The sequence below is a fragment of the Erinaceus europaeus genome, chromosome X (assembly GCF_950295315.1).
Source record: "Erinaceus europaeus chromosome X, mEriEur2.1, whole genome shotgun sequence".
Lineage (NCBI taxonomy): Eukaryota > Metazoa > Chordata > Mammalia > Eulipotyphla > Erinaceidae > Erinaceus > Erinaceus europaeus.
Window position 1 is genome coordinate 14,343,247 of NC_080185.1, and position 20,628 is coordinate 14,363,874.

General features: G+C 37.6%; 1 protein-coding gene across 1 annotated transcript; it reads left to right on the plus strand.

The window, feature by feature from the left end:
• Positions 1-19,622: 19,622 nt before the first annotated feature.
• Positions 19,623-20,128, plus strand: LOC103115974 (ATP synthase membrane subunit K, mitochondrial-like). The gene is made up of 2 exons (XM_060183403.1): positions 19,623-19,684; positions 20,014-20,128. The coding sequence occupies exons 1-2, from the start codon at positions 19,623-19,625 to the stop codon at positions 20,126-20,128; spliced, it is 177 nt and encodes a 58-aa protein (XP_060039386.1).
• The last annotated feature ends 500 nt before the right edge of the window (positions 20,129-20,628 follow it).

A 20,628-nucleotide genomic window follows, 5' to 3' on the forward strand; every position in this document is an offset into this window, starting at 1 on the left:
GTGGGCAGCATGAAACAAAAGGATGGGGAATGGATAACTGGTGAAATTAGGTGACAGTTACATGGAGGTCCCATTTCCATTGTTTTTACAGTTCTATGTGCTTAAAATTAACCATGATGGCGGTCGAGCGGTAGCGCAACAGGTTAAGTGCATGTGGCACAAAGCACAAGGACCTGCGGAAGGATCCTGTTACAAATCCCTGGCTCCCCACCTGCAGGGGAGTCACTTCACAAGCAGTTAAGCAGGTCTGCAGGTGTCTTTCTCTACCCCTCTCTGTCTTCCCCTTCTCTCTCCATTTCTTTCTGTCCTATCCAACAATGACATCATAACAACAACAATAATAACTAAGACAATAAAACAACAAGGGCAACAAAAGTGAAAATAAATAATAATAAAAAAATTAACCATGATATAAAACTCATTTCAAAACATAAAGGACCCACATCCTACAGTAGGTCAATACATGACATTTGCTAACTGTTTACAATGCCACAGGACTTGTTCTGGGCACTAAGCAAAAGACTGATACGTAACAACACCAATTTGAAAAGTGGACTTAATTAAAATAATAAAAATTGCAAAATATTTAGCTACCAGGACACAGCTCTCTCATTTAAATCTCACTATGACTCTGTTTACTTAAGAGAGGTTCAGTGAAGTTAATTGACTTGAATAATAGCATTGGACTTGAGCGTGACTAAGCACAGACTCAAACCTAATTCTGATGAACTCCCAATTACACATGCTTGAACACTAGGCCATATACTAAATCCAGAGTCACTGCCATCACATCTGTCAAGGAAATACACTGTCATATAACAAGGGAGTCTTACTTTTCCTTTCTTGGATAGAAAAACAAATAAAAGTAACTGTGACTATTGACCAAACTGAGAAAGCATTCCACTTCTCTAATAGCCTTTCTTATAGACATTAATCTGAAAACAATCCCTGTGAATGAAGTGTTGTCTGTGGGCTGCAAGAGAAGAAAATGATCTCTAATTCAGTAAACAATTTGTATGTATCCGTCTCAAATGAGTAATAGAGTGTCTCCATCTGGAAGGAAAAACAAAAGTGAAATTTATTAAAATAATACTGTTATAAACCACAACATTGTCCCCAGTGTTTCTATTCTTAGTAACGTTGAAAACGCATCTTGGCCCATTTCACTCAATAGTTATTTTTTTTAAAAGAATCTTATTTTTGGACAGTAGATCTACTTGTCCAAAGAGTCTGTCTGATTTTGAACTTGAAGTGAACAGTAAAAGACTTGCAGAGAATGTTCTGTTGAAAGTAATTGCAAGCATAATTTTAACAAAGCAATAAAATCATATGAGCTTTTTTTACAGACCCAAGTACAATTAGTGGAGCTATTTTAAAAAGGCTTTAATTTGTCTTTGGAAAATACTGGATTCATTTTAAAAAATCAACAAGTAAAGCTATGCAGTAGTTACTTGCTCAAAGTGTAGTAATATAAATAGTAACGCTACTTTGGTTAAATATGTCCTAATCATCCTGCTTTGTGAAATTAAAATAGGAACACACACACACACACACACACACCACACACTCCTACCCATTTCAATAATTTAAAAGGTTTCAAAAAATAACTTTTCTTCAGTTTGGAGATGAAAAACCAAATTATTTTAAATATATGCAGGATAATAATAAAGATAACAGAGAAAAAAGTCAAGGGACTTTAGTCAACCCTTCAACAATATGAGTCAGAAAATCTCACACACATGCATCTATTCATACAGAGAAGAAAAATAACTTGAAATACATGCTCACACTTGTTTTGCTTGAACAAAGTACAATCCTTGTATGAACACATGCTTGTCTAAGAATAAAATCTAGGTGAACCAACAAAACAAAGACAAATTCAGATAAGGTAGAAAGATTATTTGACATAATGAAAATTCTGACTTGGAATACAGTCGTCCTATATTCAATATCACAAATCAAAAGCAAACTATTAGATAAGTAGTTTAAAATAGAATAATTCAATGAGGTGTGGGGAAAAAATAGCTCTCTGAAAAACAGCACCATGTACTGTTAAGCATTCGTGACTTCTGTGGTGAAAATGTCCACTTAAACCTGGCCATATAATGACATTGATAGAGGAGTTAGAAAAAGATCATCTCAACTGGCTTTCCATAGCTACTAAGAGCCGGTACCAGCACTTCCTTCCTGATGTACACTCATGTAAGCAAATTCCAATTAGCTTATAAAATAATTTGATCAACCTCTATAGCCAATCTAGGCTTCTTCTTCACCTTAGTATCACTACTCAGATGCCCGTAATTCCAGATCAGTGTTCTATGTTCATCACGTTTGCAGAAATATATTCAGACTACATATATCTATTGCCAGATCCAACACTCAGCAGGATGTCTTCAAGACCTATACATGCTGGTATGTGCATGAGTAGCAGCTGCTATTCCTATATTGAGGAGTATTCTATGAATACACAACAATTTATTTGTTCATTTCCCAGTGATGGATTTTTTATATATATTATCAATTCAGTTTCTACAAATTATGTCTGTCAGATTTTCATTGTGAACAGCTATGATCATTTCTTTGGGAGACTCATCATGAAGAGCAGTTGTAAGATCGTGTATGAAGGTCACGCTTAACTATATTAAAAATATGTCAGATTCCTTGAATGACAATAACATTTAGCATTCCCACTAGCAATGTATCATAGATGTGAATGCTTCACAGTCTTGCCAACATTCAGAGTTGTCAGTCTTGTTAATTTTAGTCATCTCAAGTGGGTGTGAAGTGGTATCTCGTTATGCTTTGAATTTGTACTCTCTGATGACTAATGATGTTGAACAACTTTTCTGAACTTACTGCCAATTTCTGTTTTCTTTTCTGATGATGTGTGCCTACAAATGGTATTATCTTAATTATAAAATTGATACTGGTTTATAACATCATGTAACTTTCAGAGAGAAGGAAGAAAGAAAAAGAAAAGAATGGAAAAAAAAAAAGTAAGGCCACACCAAAACAAACTCTTCCCACAGGCGAAACCACAGGCTGAGTGTATGGATCAACCTGGCAATGCCCATGTCCAGCTGATAGCAGTAATAGAAGCCAGAACTCCCATCTTCTGCACCCCATAAAGAATTATAGTCTATACTCCCAGAGAGATGAAGACTAGGGAAGCTTCTAATAGAGGGGGAGGGATAAAGAACTCTGGTGGTGAGAATTGTGTGGAATTGTACCCCACTTATCCTACAATCTTATTAATTGTTATTTAAGAAAGAGAGAGAGAATGAGAATTAAGATTGAGACAGGGCCAGACCAGGCAGTGGCACACCTAGTTATGTGCATGTGTTAGCAAGCACAAGGACTCAGGTCCAAGCCACCAGTCCCCACCTTTAGTGAGGAAGCTACACGAGCGGTGGAGCAGTGTTGCAGGTCTCTCTCTCTCTCTCTTTCTCTCTCTATTCCCCTTCCTGCTCACTTTCTCTCTGTCCTATCAAATAAAATAATTAAAAAATAAAGCTAAGATATTAAAAAAACTGAAAAAAGGAATTAAGACTGAGACTCAAAAGAAATGTATTATGTAATGGGTAAGGCAATGAATAATGCTCTGACAGTGTAGGTACCAGACAACTGTTAAAGTGGAGCAGGCATGTTAGCTGTCAGGCTCAGGCAAAAATTATGAAAGTCATGGGCCTGTTAGAATATACCTAAAATGAGGGGCCAGGTGGTGACACACCTGGTTGAGCATACATGTTGCAAAGTGCAAGTACCCAGGTTCAAGCCCCCTACCCCCACCTGCAGGGAGGTAGCTTCACAAGTGGTGAAGCAGGGCTGCAAGTGTCTCTTTGTCTCTCTTCCTATCTCCCCCTTCCTCTCAATTTCAGGCTGTCTCTATCAAATAAATAAAGATAAAAATAATTTTAAAAAAATACCTAAAATGCACTTCCTAGCTTCTTCCCATATAAAGACCCTTAGTTCCACCTGCTCTATTCTTATCTTTAGGTTCCTATTAATTAAATAGTTTGTTCTGATTTATATCTTTTTTAAATAAATATGACTGCAGATTAATAGGAGTATACATAAACACCATTCCCACCACTTTATATCTTAATGCTTTATTTAACCACTTTATATCTTAATATAGGATTGTATGTAAACACCATTCCCACCACTTTATATCTTAATGCTTTTAAGCTATCAAGTTGCAGAGGCTACCATGACGTCACCCTGATTTCCCTGAGCAGTTGACCTCACCAGTGTGTCCTGGAGCCTCACCTTTGCAGAGCCCTGCCCCACTAGGGAAAGATAGAAACAGGCCTGCCAACGTCCATGTTCTGCTGAGAAGCAATTACAGAAACTAGACCTTCCACCTTCTGCACCTTGTAATGATCCTGGGTCCATAATCCCAGAGGGATAAAGAATAAGAAAACTAACAATGGAATGGATGGGATATGGAACTCTGGTAGTGGAATTATACTGAATTATACCTCTTTTATATTACAATCTTGTTAATAATTAATAAATCACTAACAAGAAATGGAGCAAGTAGAAAAATATATATTTAGGTATACACAATTATAATTCAATCTCTATACAGAATACATTATATTTCCTAGCAAAAGACTTCCAAGATAAATATATAACCAATAAACACATCTCACCTCTTTTTTTCTCTAGTAGACACCACTGTGATCTTTGTACATTTATTTTATTTATTAATCATTCACATTTGAGACTTTCTTATTTAATTGTGGAATAGTTCATATATTTTAGTGGCAAATGATACATCCGTTACAGCATATACATATGTATGTAAATACACATTTTCTCCTAACCTGTGGATTTTATTTTCTATTTATTTGTTATGTATTTTGATTGAGCCCTTTTTTAATTTATAAAAAGGAAACACTGACAAAACCATAGGATAAGAGTGATGCAACTCCACATAATTTCCACCACCAGAACTCTATATCCCATCCTCTCCCTTGATAGTTTCCCTATTCTTTTTTTTTCTGTCTGATTTTTTTTTTATTTAAGAAAGGAGACATTAACAAAACCATAGAATAAGAGGGGTACAATTCCACACAATTCCCATAACCCGATCTCCACATCCCTATTCTTTAACCCTCTGGGAGTATGGACCCAAGGTCACTGTGGGATACAGAAGGTGGAAGGTCTGGCTTCTGTAATTGCTTCCCCGCTGAACATGAGCATTGACAGGTCGATCCATACTCCCAGACTCTCTCTCTCTCTCTTTCCCTAGTGGGGGAGGGTTCTGGGAATTCAGAGCTCCAGGACACATTGGTGGGGTTGTCTGTCTAGGGAAGTCTGATTGGCATCATGCTAGCATCTGAGACCTTTCAAAGTGATTTCTTTTTGTATTTCATATGGAAAATAGGGAGAGAGTTTCTCCAGCAAGTAAGAATGAGAGAGAGAGAGAGAGAGAAGTCAGAGCACCAATATGGTGCATGTAGCACCCCGAATGAACAGCATGCTCCAAGCCTACAAGTCATGCACTCTATCAGCCAAGGCTCTGTGGTCACACTAGGAATCCACCACTTCCGGAGCAAATTTTCTCCTTTTCTCTTTTCCCAGTTTGTACACTAGGACAAAGAGAAATTGGGGGGGGGGTAATGAAGGAGAGAGCGAGAAGGAGGGACACCTGCAGGCCTACTTTACTATTCGTGAAGCTTCTCAACTACAGTTGGGGGGCAGGAACTCCAACTAGGTCCTTCTGCTGGTTCTTGAGCTTAGTACTATGTGCTAACCGGGTGTGCCAGCACCCAGCCCTCTACTATATTTAGAGCAAGTTATCAATCCTAATTAGTCAAGTGAAAGAGACCATACAAAGGTAAGGACAATGGAGCCAATACTCATGGTTTGTTTGGTATAGTAGACTTTTGATCTATCAACTTGTTGTTTGTTTTCTGTTTTCCCCTATGGTGTGTGTGTGTGTGTCTATATACCCACATCTTCTTTGGATTAATTGAATAATTTCATTATTATAAGGAATACCTGTATATTTAAATGTACTGTTATGACAACAATTCTGTAAATCAACACCTTCTCCATAACATGACTCTAGAGTGGGGAAAACTATTTTTCAAAAGTCTGGTGGTTTCTCAGAGAATTTCAGTATCAACTCATACTCCATTCTAGTCTGAATCAATACTTTATCTTTCTATATAAAACATAGGAAGCTCAAAACAGTATTGCATACTTTTATCCATTTGATGTTACTTTATACACCTGTATGTATACAATATATTATTATTTTGACTTTAACACATATTCCAAAGAATTAATACTAGCAGGGGGAATAGCTCACAGGGTATAGTACCTGCCTTGCAAACAGTGCCCACCCCACTGCAAGACCTGACACCAGAAAAAAATGCCATAGCAATAGGAAGAGATTTAGCTCTGTGATCTGTGTATCAGTCTGTCTCTCTTTCCCTGAGCCTCTGAATAAAACAGTGACCTGAAAGTGTTGAAACTGTGCATGTGTAGAGTCCTGGTTCATAAGAAAATAGAAAAGGAAAGGAAAGGAAAGAAAAGAGAAAAATATATATCCATGACATCTATATATACTTAACAGATCTGATAAAATGCCCATCTGATACCATTTCCCATAAGTCTGAAGAAGGTTCTTCAATAATTTGTGTGTGTGTGTGAAGAGACGAGAGAGAGAGAGAGAGAGAGAGAGAGAGACTATAGGATGTTTCATCCACCATCCATGGAACTCTCTTTCTACAGTGCCAAAACTTGTACTAGAGGCCTTGCCCATGGTAAAGTATGTGTGCTCTATTAGGTGAGTGGTATTAGAACCTTTTATTTTTTAATTGTTTATGTTTATTTGTTTGTTTATTTTCCCTTTTGTTGCCTTTGTTGTTTTTTATTGTTGTTGTAGTTATTATTGTTGTTATTGATGTCATTGTTATTAGATAGGACAGAGAGAAATGTACACAGGAGGGGAATACAGAGAGAGGGAAAGAAATAGACACCTGCAGACCTGCTTCACCGCCTGTGAAGTGACTCCCCTGCAGGTGGGGAGCCAGGGCTCAAACCCCGATCCTTAGCCAGTCCTTGCTTGTGTTTTGCACCACATGTGCTTAACCCGCTGTACTACCGCCTGACTCCCAACCTTTTCTTTTATTACAATGTGTATTTGAGGAACTGAGGCATAATCTCAGCAGTACTTTTCCTGCCTTTCATGGTTAAAGCCCTAGGTTTTATCTCTCACAAAGCATGAGAGCAACAAAGACAAAATAAATTGAATTCCATGGATGGTAGAGATGGGTTTTGCATGCTTTCTCTCTTCATAAAATAAAATGGAGAGACTGAGGGGGCACTGTGATAGAGTTCATGCATGAGACTCTGATTTCAATCTTCAGTTTCCCATAAAAAGACCCTGATTTTTCTGATGTTATTTTCATTGGATATAAAAATGTGGGCGGCATTTTTCTCCTTCCATTTTAAAAACATACAACTGTCTTAGGACTTCCACTATTTTTTATGGGAATTCAGATGATATTCATACCATTGTTCCTCCATATGTAAATTGCCATTTTTTCCCTCTGGCTGCTTTGAAAATATCCTGCTTACCATTCATGCTACACAGTTTAATAGTGATGTACCTGAGTGCTATTTTCTTGCTATTTATCTAGCTTGCATTCACAACATTTCTTATATAAGTATTTCAAAGCACTTCAATGAACATATGGAAGTGTTAATCATTGATTTTTTTTCGAAATAATTTCCTGACTGTCTTCCCCCTTGGGATTCACATTATATGCATATAATTATATATAGCCACCTATTAAAAATTATGCTGCCATGAAAATAGATTTATAGGGATCTCTTTATTTGGTTAGGTCTATTTGCCCATAATCTTTTTTTTTTCTTTTGCCTCCAGGGTTACTGATGGGTCTCAGTGCTTGCACTAGGAATCCACTGCTACTGGAGGCCAGTTTTCCACCATTTTGTTGCCCTTGTTGTTGCTATTGCTATCTCTGTTGAATAGGACAAAGAGAAATCTTTAAAGGAGGGGAAGATAGAGAAGAGGAGAGATAGATAGACACCTACAGACCTGTTTCACTGCTTGTGAAGCAACCCCCCTGCAGGTGAGGATCAGGGGGGCTTGTACCAGGATCTTTACTCTGGTCCTTTCTTGTGCCAGTCCTTGAGCTTGGCTCAATGTACACTTAACCAACTACACTACCACTTGACCCCTCCCTTAATCCTTTTATATATATTTATTAATTTTCTGTTGAGATTCCCTGTGGACTGTCTAATTATGATCCAGTTTCCCTTAGTCAATTGAATATATTCATAGTAGGTATTTAAATCTCTTTGTCTTCTAATTTCTTCTAATTCTCAGCTACCTCAGAGAGTGTTTTAATTCACTGTACTCCTACCCTCATAATGGGTCTCAGCACATTGCCTTTGCTGTTAGTCTATTTTCCATGTCTTTGTTTCAATAAAATGCATATAACATACTTTTTTTTTACTTTAAACATTTGAAGACTACACTAAATGCCATCTGGTCAATTTATAATGTTGACTTTTCCCACCTTCTATTCAGAATTGTGTGTTTGTTTCTGTTGTGGCCAGATTCATTCTGGCTTCTCCACCTGCCATCTGCCATCTGTTAGAGAAATATGTCTGCTTTTAAGAGCACAGGTTATTAGATCTGGCCCACTGAGGTAATCACTGTATTTGCAGATTTTCTGTGTTATGCAACCTGACACAATAATGACAAGAATAACTCATCATACTCACATGTTACAGAATTACTGTGGAATATTTTTGGAAGGCCATTTTTGAAATCCTGTCTACAACATTGTCTATTCGCAATCTATTGTGCACTTGATAATTTAAGCATTAAATTTGAATTTTTAACAATACCAGTGATACAGATATAATTCCCAAATAATATGCAATGAAGATGAGGCGTGAAGATTTAAAGTACTTCTTTTTAATTACCATGTGTTAGAGCTATGTTTCATTTCCAGTCTGATAGACTCCAAAGCACATGCCATTAATTAACATAGTGTATGTTTCACAAAAAAATTCAAATTCTGACACATCAGGAGCAAATTCTAGGTAATCGGATGTAGCACTTTGTAGAGGATGAAATCTGTAAGGATTAACAAAGTTAATATTTTACTGAGCAAAAATAAACAACTACAAAAATATAAGCAACACTTAAACTATTCATTTTGTTTTATTTATTATTTTATTTTAATAAGGGATACAGAAACGGAACAGAGCACTGCTCAGCTCTGGTTTATGGTGGTGCCTGGGATTGAACTTGGGGCCTCAGAGCCTCAGGCATGAAAGTCTTTTGCAAAAAGTTATGCTGTCTCCCCAGTCCCACTTTGTTATTTTCAAGTGAATTGTTCTTTCCATCTCTCTCTCTCTCATATATATATATAAAGTCTGCCTGGAGCAGTGAAAGCCTGGTAAAGACAAAAATATATAAAGTGAATTTGTTGCTTTTAAAGAAGATTTATTTGTTTATCTATCTATCAGAGAGATAAAAAGAGACCCAAAGCATCACTTTGGCACATGTGATATCAGGGACTGAACTTGGTACCTCATGACTGAGAGTCCAGGTCTCTACCCTTTCTGCTACCGCCTTGACCACACTTTAGTTCCTATTTTAACTGAAATGTCAGTGTATTTTGCACAGTATAATAGTCTTATGATCAATAATACTTATACCAATAGTGGTTTTAAAAATATTTTATTTTTTTTATTTATTATCACTGCCAGGATTATTGTTGGGACTCAGTGCTGGCACCTAAATCCACTGCTTCCAAGTGACATTTTTGCATTTATTTATTATATTATTAATTATTTTTATTGGGTAAGTCAGAGAGACATTGAGTTGGGAGAGATAGGGAGAGAAAGAAACACACTTGCAGAACATCTTCCTTGCTTGTCTATCTCATCCCCTGAAGGTGGGGAGCAGGGGGAGATCAGACGTGGGCCCTTGTGCTTAGTACTATGTGCCCATAATGGTGTGTGCCAATACCCAGGCCCCTCATTAGTGGCTTCTAAAGAAGTTATACTAGAAATAAGATAAAGAAATGATGAAAGACTTGATAGGGGTAAAACTTTGGCTTAAACTTCTAAAAATCTAGGATATCATAGCATTAGGTCAGATATCTCTCTGGGTCAAGTACATGTTTTGTCATGTTCACAGCACAGACTGGAACCTTAGCACCACATAGTACACTAGAATAAGAGTGGCTCCTGGGGTTTACAATCTAAAGGGATGTCTTTATGCTTATTCCAACACGTTCTGAGGATGAAGATTTGAGAAAGAGCTCTTACTGACTCTGGCTTGGAGAAAGGAAGTGCAATCTTGATGAGGTATGATTTCGTAACTTCAACAACTCTGTGTGAAAATTCACTGCCAGAGTTGTATCCCGGATGAAGAAAATAATTTCTCTCACTCTAGTTTCTGTCTATCTCCCTATATCACTTAAGGGAGAAAAAAACAATCAGTAAGTGTTAAGATTTGAAGGAGACTATTATGGATGTCTGAAGTACCAGTTGCCATTCAACATTGTTCTAGAAGAATTAGACTGTTCAAGTGTGTGTCAATTAAATAAAAGGAATAAGCATAAGACATGGTTAACTTTTGTATCAATATATATTTATTGTATCTTGTTATAATGGCTCATTATTCAGTTTTAAAGACCAGAGATAAAAATGTAATAGGTAGCATATATACATTTGGTATTTCCAATTAATTTCAGCTCAAACTAGGATAAAAATCTGAATTATTTTATCTGTTCTCTTTCAATTTTTTTCCATAAGTAAAGCATTGCAAGTTTCTTTATAATGATTAATTTTGGGGGGTTCTTCCTTGAATATGTGTGCGTGCCAATAAATTTCTGTTTGTATAGAATATTCAGGAAAAAAAGAACTGAAGAGACAATTTCAGTATTAACAATATTTAATAACAATATGATTTTTCAACTCAAAAACACTGAAGGATCAATAGAATAGTCATTAGAAAATTGACCTAATTATAAACATAATATGCATAACTAAAGCCCTGCATATAATAAATATGAAATAAAATGACAGAATACATTATTTACAATAGTAGCAAGAGTGCAGAGTAAACAAAGAGATTAACATTGAATGTGTAGAAACTTAGAGACTTAGGTAGTCTCTAAGACTCCACGACTTTGTTATTGAATTTTCTTCCCATAAAATATTCTGTAACTGACATGGTATTTTTCATGGTGGCTAAAATACAACTGTATAAATTTATTTTGCTTCACTGAGAGTAGGCTACTTAGGGAAGATAAGACACTGCTTTCCCCCTCCCCCCTACCCCAGACAGTAGAGGTATGGAGTGAAAGACAGTTGAATATTAAGGGACTACTCCTAGAACCATCAAGACACAGAAGCCAAGGCAGGAATTTGTTTGGCTTTGTTAACTCTCTTTTCTGCCACCAGGTTCCAGATGCTACCATGATGCCAACCAGACATCCCTGGACAGACAACCCCACCAATGTGTCCTGGAGCTCTGATTCCCCAGAACCACCCCCCCCACACACACACACACACACTAGGGAAAGAGAGAGACAGGCTGGAAGTATGGATCGACCAGTCAACGCCCATGTTCAGCGGGGAAGCAATTACAGAAGACCTTCCACCTTCTGCAACCCACAATGACCCTGTGCCCATAGTCCCAGAGGGATAAAGAATAGGAAAGCTATCAGGGGAGGGGAGAGGATAAGGAGTTCTGGTGGTGGGAACTGTATGGAGTTGTACCCATCTTATCTTATGGTAATGTCAATGTTTCCTTTTAATAAAGCAAAAAAAAAAAAAAAAGAAAGAAAGAAAGAGAAAAAAAATCAGACAAGTTCAAAATTCCTCTCACCAAATTCATCGTCCCTCCACCATTAACTATTTTTCTCTGGTTTTGATTGGTCATATATCTCAGACTGACCTGGATTAAAACTGTTCCTTTCAGGCATTACTGTTAACACTGCCTACCTCAGCACTCAGACATATCCTAGAGTGGGTAGTAAATTATTTAACAACACTAGGATGATCTGTAACACCAACTTTTAGCTGCACAGAAACCTGGGTATCATAGGGATCTAGGACAATTCTTTACTCTGACAAAACTCATCACCCACTTTGTCATGGTCTCATAAAGACTACATTATCAGTCTCTTTGGTGTCTGTCTCATCATCTTCCTATCTATCATTGCCCATAATCAAGCAATTTTCAGGGGGAAAAAATCCCTGAGGAGAATCCGAGAGTGGATAAGGGCAATAGGATCCTTGATGGTAATGACACTCAATAGCACTTTGGAAAGTGTTTGGGAAGCGGCTTCCACTCAGTAGAAAAACAGGGTTGTAAAATGTTGACTCTATGCTTCTTATATAGAGTGCTATATAATCTGTAGTAACAGAAAGAAACCTGGAAAGCAATTCAGGTAGCAGGTTGGTCACAGTTGCTTGGAACCTAAGCCCAATCACAAAAACATTGACAAAAGTACTGTTGACTCTCAAGTGCCCAAATCCTTCAGTTCAGTAATGACAAGTAGGACAGAGAGGACAACTTTAAAGCAGCTCTATTTATACTCACGGTGACCATGATAGCAAAGGAAACAAAAGCAGGTAAATATCATGTTCCAAATGTTCTAGGAAAAGTGCTTCTCAAGTATGTGTCATGTGGCTTATTCTTTTTAACATGCAGCTCCTGAATCAGTACATCTGGTCTGCAAGTGGACCCCTAGTTTTGGATTCCTAATGCATTCTCCTATGATGAGGATTCTTCTACTAGTCCAAGGACAACACTTCGAATGATGATGAGCTCCAGTACACAGGCTCCGTGTATCACATTGAATTATACTCAAGATTTTCCATTTATGACTTTAAGTTCCAGCATCCTTCTTAACTGTCACAAACCATCTTAATTGTCTTTGAAAGCTGGTGCTTACCAAAGCACAGACACTTCTACCCAGGATTACTAATGACCTCATTTGCATGTGTTTTCCTCTTCTTCTCCTCCTCCTCCTCCTCCTCCTCCTCCTCCTCCTCCTCCTTCTTCTTCTTCTCTTTTTACTTTATAAAAAACCTTATTTATTTGTTGGATTAAAACAGTCAGAAATTGAGAGTGGGAGCTAGAGAGGGAGAGAGACAGAGACACCTGTAGCACTGCTTCACCACTCAGAAAGCTTTCCCCTCTGCAGGTGTGGACCAGAGGCTAGAACCTGGGCCCTTATGAGTTGTAATATGTGCACTCAATCAGATGCGCCACTACTGGACCCCATATTTTCTTCTAATTATAATATCATTATCACTTAGGGTTCCTAAAATAAGTTGGACATGGGAGTGATTATACGAACAATTACTATTATCTGGGTTATCTATTCAATTCTGTACAAATTTAGTTTTCTTCTCACCGCATTCTTTTGATCCCCAAAACTTAAAGATTTCCTTTTCCTTCATCTCTCATGCCCTTCATTTGACCTATATTTTCATTAGTGTGATGGACCAAGGTAAATACTCCCAACCCACCAACTTAATGCATTCTATTTAATTGAATGGAACATACAAAATATTTGTGAGCTGCATGATTGTATATATTACCATCACCTTTAACCATATGCATTCTATGCACTTGTTATATAAACTAATAGATCTCATTTCTCCTATGCAATCTTTTGCTTTTATAGAGAGGAGATAATTGTCCCTGCATGAGTATAAGATATACCTTAGGAGTGTTTACATTAGCTGTGGTTACATAGCAATCTGGTTTACAAATCAGCTACATGAAACAAAACTATTATATTTGGTAGCTGCAGAGTTTAACAGGCTTGGCTAAGTGAGTCTCACTGGATTATCTTATAAGGTTGCTTCTCCACTCTTATTTTTTGGTGACATGGATTTGGATGATTGGCAGTTCTGGAAGCTGATTTCTTCCTCCATGATACCAGTCCATACAGCTAACATGAGTTTCCTCCTAGCATGCTCATCTCAGGAAAATCAGATGTTTACATTGCTGCTGGATTCTTTCAGGTTCATGATTTCAAAAGGCCTGGCATATCTGCTGTGGCTATTTATGACTTAGACTCAGAAGGTATATAGCATGGTTTTGCTCTTTTTTTATTTTTGAGTTTTTTTTTTAATTTTTATTTTGGTGGTGGGAATGGTGTTTACGTACACTCCTATTAACTTGTAGTCATCTAAATCACTATTTAATTAATATGAGAGGGAAAACTGATTGAATGTCTTAAGCTTTTTAAGGCTTTGCTCTTATCCTCTTGATCACAACAGTCACTGGTTAACAATATTCAAGAAGTTAGAAGAACATAATACACTTCGGTAGGCATCTACCCATATAGAGTGGGACAGAAGTGATAGCAGTCATTTTTTTTAGATAACTATCACAAGAGCAATGTGGCAAAAATGAAAGAAGTATGCTATTATTGCCCCAGCTGATTTCTCTAGGGGTAAAAAACAATATATTAAGGTTCAAGAATGAGCAAAAAGACATCTAGAAGGTTTATGAAAAGAGGGAGTATGAGAAAGGAAATAGGTTTCCCTACTGGACAGGAAAAAAAGGAATATTTAAGAAAGACAGTTAACAAGGATGACATTCTAAGAATATTAGAGGTCACAGTTTGTACTGTAATTGATTATTACTATTGTCTTTTTATTTCACATATTTTCCCATCTTTATGTCTCTGTTATTTGCTTCCAGAATGCTAAATTCATTATTACAGATTTTCTCATAAACAGTGTATTATTGTGATTAGCATTATAAACTATATTTTGTGTTTGTTTTGTAGTAACACAAAGTAAGTAAATACGATAATGGGGAAAATTGACTTGAATGAAGGGTGAGTTGTAGGTATGGAGATTATATTTTTCATAATTGTTTAAGTCCCAGAGTGTCCTAGGTATATCATAAAACACATTTATGTTTATGTGAGTGTCGCCCTGATGCCTTCTACACACATGATTTTTACCATTCCCAAGTAATTTTTTACTCATACAGAGAGAGAAGGAGACACACCCTGACACCAGAAGGTATGCTGATGTCAGTAGCACCTCCCATGTGAAGCTAGGCACCAAACTCTGGCTGTCCATATGGCAAGAAGTACACAATATTTGTGAATCATCTCTCTGACACTTATGATTAATTTTAAACAGCTAACTGGGGGCATGGAGGAATAGTTCACTATTTCTAATTGTATGTAGGGTGACTGCCTTACCAAGAGTGGGAGCCAACCTAGTACCATATGGGATTATCAAGGCCCCAGGGGCACCTCTGGTACTGTATTGTCTCCCTCTCCTGGAAGTGGGGAAATTGTGGCTTGACTTATCAAAAATGTAACATAACATAATATAACAAAACCAAGCAAAGGCAAACATTTTGGGGTGGTGGAGGAAATGACCCAACAGTTGAGTACATGTGTCTTATGTATAAATTCCAAAGTTCAGTCCCTGGCACCACACAACATGCAGAGGCAGCACTCTAGTTTCTCTTTCAGTGAAATTCTCTCTAGAGTCTGGCTTGCAGTATACCTGCCTGAGCACATATATTACAATGTGTAAGGACACAGGTTCAAATCCCTGGTCCCCACCTGCAAGGAGAATGCTTCATGAGTGGTGAAGCTGGGCTGCAGATGTCTCTCTTTCTCCTCCTTCTATCTCTCCCCTCTTCCCTCCCTATTTGTCTCTGCCTCCATCTAAAATAAACATATAAATAAATAAAATTTATCTAGAAAATAAAATATGAACAAAATAAAAATCAGTTCCCTCAATACAGGAGGGTAGAGAGAAAAGAAGTGCAAACTTTCCGTGAAGAATATAATTGAACTAATACAAATTAATACATATATTTTATTTTTAATATAACATTGTATTTATTTATTACCTATATTGGGAGGTTAATAGTTTATAGTAAGGTTGTTGACATATGGTACAATTTCTAAGCTCCCCTTGATAGGTGTCTGCAAAACACTCTCTCATCCAACTGAGCTCAGTTTCCATCACCATGTACTAGGAACTGAAACCCCACCTCCCCCATCCCTCTCTCTGCCCTCCTTTCCCAAAGTTATTTGCTTTGAGTAATACACCACCAGTCCAAGTTTTACTTTGTGTTGCTCCTTTCTATTCTTATTTCTTAAGATGTCCTCGTATGTGAGATCATCCCATATTTATCTTATTTTTTTCAGGATTATCTCACTTAACATGAATTCTTCAAGCTCCATTCATGATGTAGTGAAGGAGGTGAATTTGCCATTTTTAATAGCTGAGTGCAACGGACTGCTCAGGCGGAGGAGCATCAGGAAGGATCAGGGAACTCAGAAGGCAACCATCTGGTGGGTCAGGAATGGGCACAGGGGAGAACAGAATATACCACACTCTGTTGGAGGGGGAATCTGAGCTCAATTTTTATTCAGCCAGTGAGAACTTATATATCTTTCAGCCTGACATAAACAATATCTGAAACAGAAAGTAAAGCTCATTTCTTGATTAGATGGCCTTGCAGTTTTATACAGTAATGTCGTACTTAATGGGGTAATGCATTTCTGAGTAATAGGCTTAACAGATAGTATTTTTAAGTAGAGTTTTAACATATTTCATAAGAGGAGGTGAGTAAGTATTATTAAGAATTTTTCCTAAGACTTCATGTATTTGATGACCCTTTGTCTACCTCATTTACTGTTCATCTGTATTTAATCTGGGAACAGGGGATGTTTGTCCCCGATTACAAGGCATCATTACCATGTACATAATGAAAACAATAATCAGAGTTTCCAGTTTAGATCTGCTCAGGATGCCAAGACCCACTCCCAGAATTCCTTGAAGAGAGTTTTCTAGGATGCTGACCCTGTCAGACCCATCATTCTGGAGTTTAGTGGGGCATGGCAGCTGAGTAGTAGTATTTCATTGTGTATATACATCACAACTTTCTTAGCCACTCACCTGTTTCAGTACACCTTGGTTCCTTCCACGTTTGGGCTAACCCTACATTTTTTAATGTGGTATCTTGGAGTGAAATGAGGGTTTGACCCATTGAAATATTAGAGCAATATTCCCAATATTTTTATTCTATAGTCCTAAATAGATAGGTCGGCAGATAGATGATAGATTGATTTATTGATTGATTGATAGATGATAGATATGGTATAAATGATAGGTTGATAGATGGATAGACTAGATAGATAGATAGATAGACAGACAGACAGACAGACAGACAGACAGACAGATAGATAGATAGATAGATAGATAGAGGAAGGAAAAATAGGAATAGAGGGAAAGAAACCAAAGAAATACTTCATCATCCGTGGAGTTCCCCTGGTACTTCCATGGGGTGTCACAGATCAAACCTAAGGCCTCATACATGATAAATTATGCACTCTATCAGTCTCTAGTTCTCTTTTCTTTAATAGTATTAATCATGTTAAGAATTATTTATTATGAGTATTCTATTATTACAACTTCTGAGGGAAGTGGAATCTGCTCTTCTCCAGTCCACTCAGTGACCATAGTTGCTTTAGGTATTCAAGAATAAGGAACCTGAAAAATACCCAGAGAGCAGAAACTGTCTGCCTCTAATAGCTACCAGTTTACTTCTAGGCCTATGCCTTCATTTCTAAAATTATTTTTTAAATATTCTATTTCTTTTTATTTTAATGAGACAGATAGAAAAACACAGGGAGAGGGGCCAGGAGGTGGCACACCTGGTTGAGCACACATGTTACAATGTGCAAGGACCCAAGTTTGAGCTCCCAGCTCCCATCTGCAGGGTTTGAAAGCTTTGAGAGTGGGGAAGCAGGGCTGCAGGTGTCTCTCTCTTTCACTCTTATTTCCCCCTTCCCTCTAAATTTCTGGCTGTCTCTATCTAATACATAAATAAAGATAATTTAAAAAAAAGAAAGAAAAACAGGGAGAAAAAACAGAGCACTACTTAGCTCTGGCTTATGGTTTTGCTGGGGTTTGAAGCTTTGGAAACTCAGGCATGAACATCTTCTGCAGAACCATTATGCTGTCTCTCAGCACTATCTCTGTAACATTGAAAGCTTTTGGTTCTTACACTGCAATTACCAGTTCAGGATCAGGGCATTGATATTTTGAGAATTTACTTCTCTGGCTTTGTTAATTTGAGCAAAACTTCTTGGCCTCTAAACTAGCTTCTCCACTCTATTTGGGATCATGGATTGTTCTGAGAGAAAAAACCTCCCCCAGTCTCTTAGCTTCAAGAAATTCATAGCAGCTGACTCATCCTGTTAGCTGATTCAGCAGAGGAGAATAATGTAGACAGATTTATTGCTGTTTTGAAAATAATGAGACTAAGTTGTAACAAGGTTAAGCAAATGTTTTAATGGTGCAAAACCTCATGTAATGAAATTTTAAAAAGATGCATGAGGTTACATAACTTGACGGTGATTCTGAGAAAGAGTAGACAAATCTGGTAGTGCAAAGTCTCCGAAGTACCATTGAAACAGTCAAAAAACATGGGCCCCGTAGATATCAACCAAAATTCATGTTGTTCATGGATATTGGGCTTGCATGTTTTGGAGAAAGGGTTTCCAGCACCATTACCTCTACACTTTGTTTCCCAAGGTTGTTTTGCTTTAGCTCTACCAGGTTGGTGAGAAGTCAGCATAGCTTAGTCAAGTAGGACTAGATACAGAGAAGATCTCCAAATTTGCAGACATACCCACAAATGTAAAACAAAATAAATTCTACTGACCTCAAAACTATTCTTTCTTTCTTTTTTTCCTCCAGGGTGCTTGTTGATGGCACTACAAATCCATTGCTCCTGGAAGCCCCCCCCCTTTTTTTCTATTTTAATGGATAGGACAGAGAGAAATTGGGAGGGGAGGGGAGATAGAAAGAGAGAAAGATGGAATTTACAGGCCTATAGACCTGTTTCATTGCTCATGAAGCATCATCCCTGAAGGTGGGGATCCTTGGGCTCCAACCTGGGTCCTTTCAGAGGTCTTTGTGCTTAGTACGATGTGTGCTTAACCTACTCTATCACTGCCAGGCCCTTAATACTAATTTATATATCCATGCTATTCTTCCTAAAGATTTGGAAGCATATGCTACTTAGTATTAAATTGCTTCCTGATTAAATAGCTAGAGTACTTTTGGTTTTACTGACAAAATGAATGCTAGTACAAAGACTCTACAAAGGTTTGTGTACCTTCTCTCTTGTCACCATTTCATTGGCATTATTATTTTCATTTAAGAGACAAGCCATTGGAACTCAAAAAAAATGACGCAAGTTTCATCCAAGTCACTTAGCATAAAGAATTCTCAGCTCTGATTCCAAAATGGAGAGTATACCCTTCACTCATGAACAATTCGGCTCCTTAAACAGATAATATGGATGTGAGTAATACACAGGAGAGATCTTGAGGGAGCTCTGAAGCAATCCTCATGCTGTGCAATTGTTCTGAAGGAGCTGAGGGGCAAAGAGTGTCTTAAGCAACTAAAGAACATTTAATATTTTGTTCTTTAAGAATTCGCTGTCAAGGCATTTGCTTCCAGCTGGACTAAGTGAGAGCGGCCTCCTAAGTTGGAAGGACACACCCTTCGGTAGTTGTACATTTTGCAAGATCAGAATCATGGCCGGTCCAGAATCTGATGCCCAATTCCTGTTCACTGGTATTAAAATGTATTTCGGGAGTCGGGCAGTAGTGCAATGGGTTAAGTTCACGTGATACGAAGCACAAGGACCAGCATAAGGATCCCAGTTCAAGCCCCTGGCTCCCCACCTGCAGGGGAATCACTTCACAAGCAGTGAAGCAGGTCTGCAGATGTCTATCTTTCTCTCCCCGTCTCTGTCTTCCCCTTTTCTCTCCATTTCTCTCGGTCCTATCCAACAACAACAACATCAATGACAACAACAATAATAAATACAACAATAATAACTACAACAACAATAAAATACAATAAGGGCAATAAAAGAGAAAATAAATAAATAATTCACTAAATTTTTTTTTTAAGTATTTCAACTCTTACACTCACAGGTAGAATGAATCATGTGCTGACCACATATGGAGAAATTGTGTTGCTGGTCTTGTACTTCAAATCAAAATTAAAGAAAACTCCCACTGTGAAAGCAGTATAAATGGATTCTAAACTGTGCCTCACCTGCTCCGTTCCCATTGGTGGAGTAGTGGTGTGCAGGACTTGCACATATGTGAGGACTTGGGTTCCATCTTATGCACCAAGAATGCCAGAACTGAGATGCTCTCTCTCAATAAACAAATAAATAGATCTTTTAAATTATTTCATATTCTCTTCCACATACACATAATAGACTCTTCCCCTGGGAAGTGATATAAGTGGATAGAAATCAGAGACACATTTTAGTGAATTATGAGTTCAATGTTCTGCACACCACTGCTCTGTTTGAAAGACAAAACTCTGGTGAAAGACAGGCTATCTATCTTCCAATTAGCACTTTTTATACTGACTAGAATAATTCACCACTAACCCAAATGCCCTGGTGCCACTTGCTAAGCTCTGTTAAAATCTGATTCAGGCACTGGGCAACATTAAATTCCAAGTGAAAAAGAGCCAGTAACCTGATTTGAATAAGACTGATGGAAAAGGATTCCTACACAG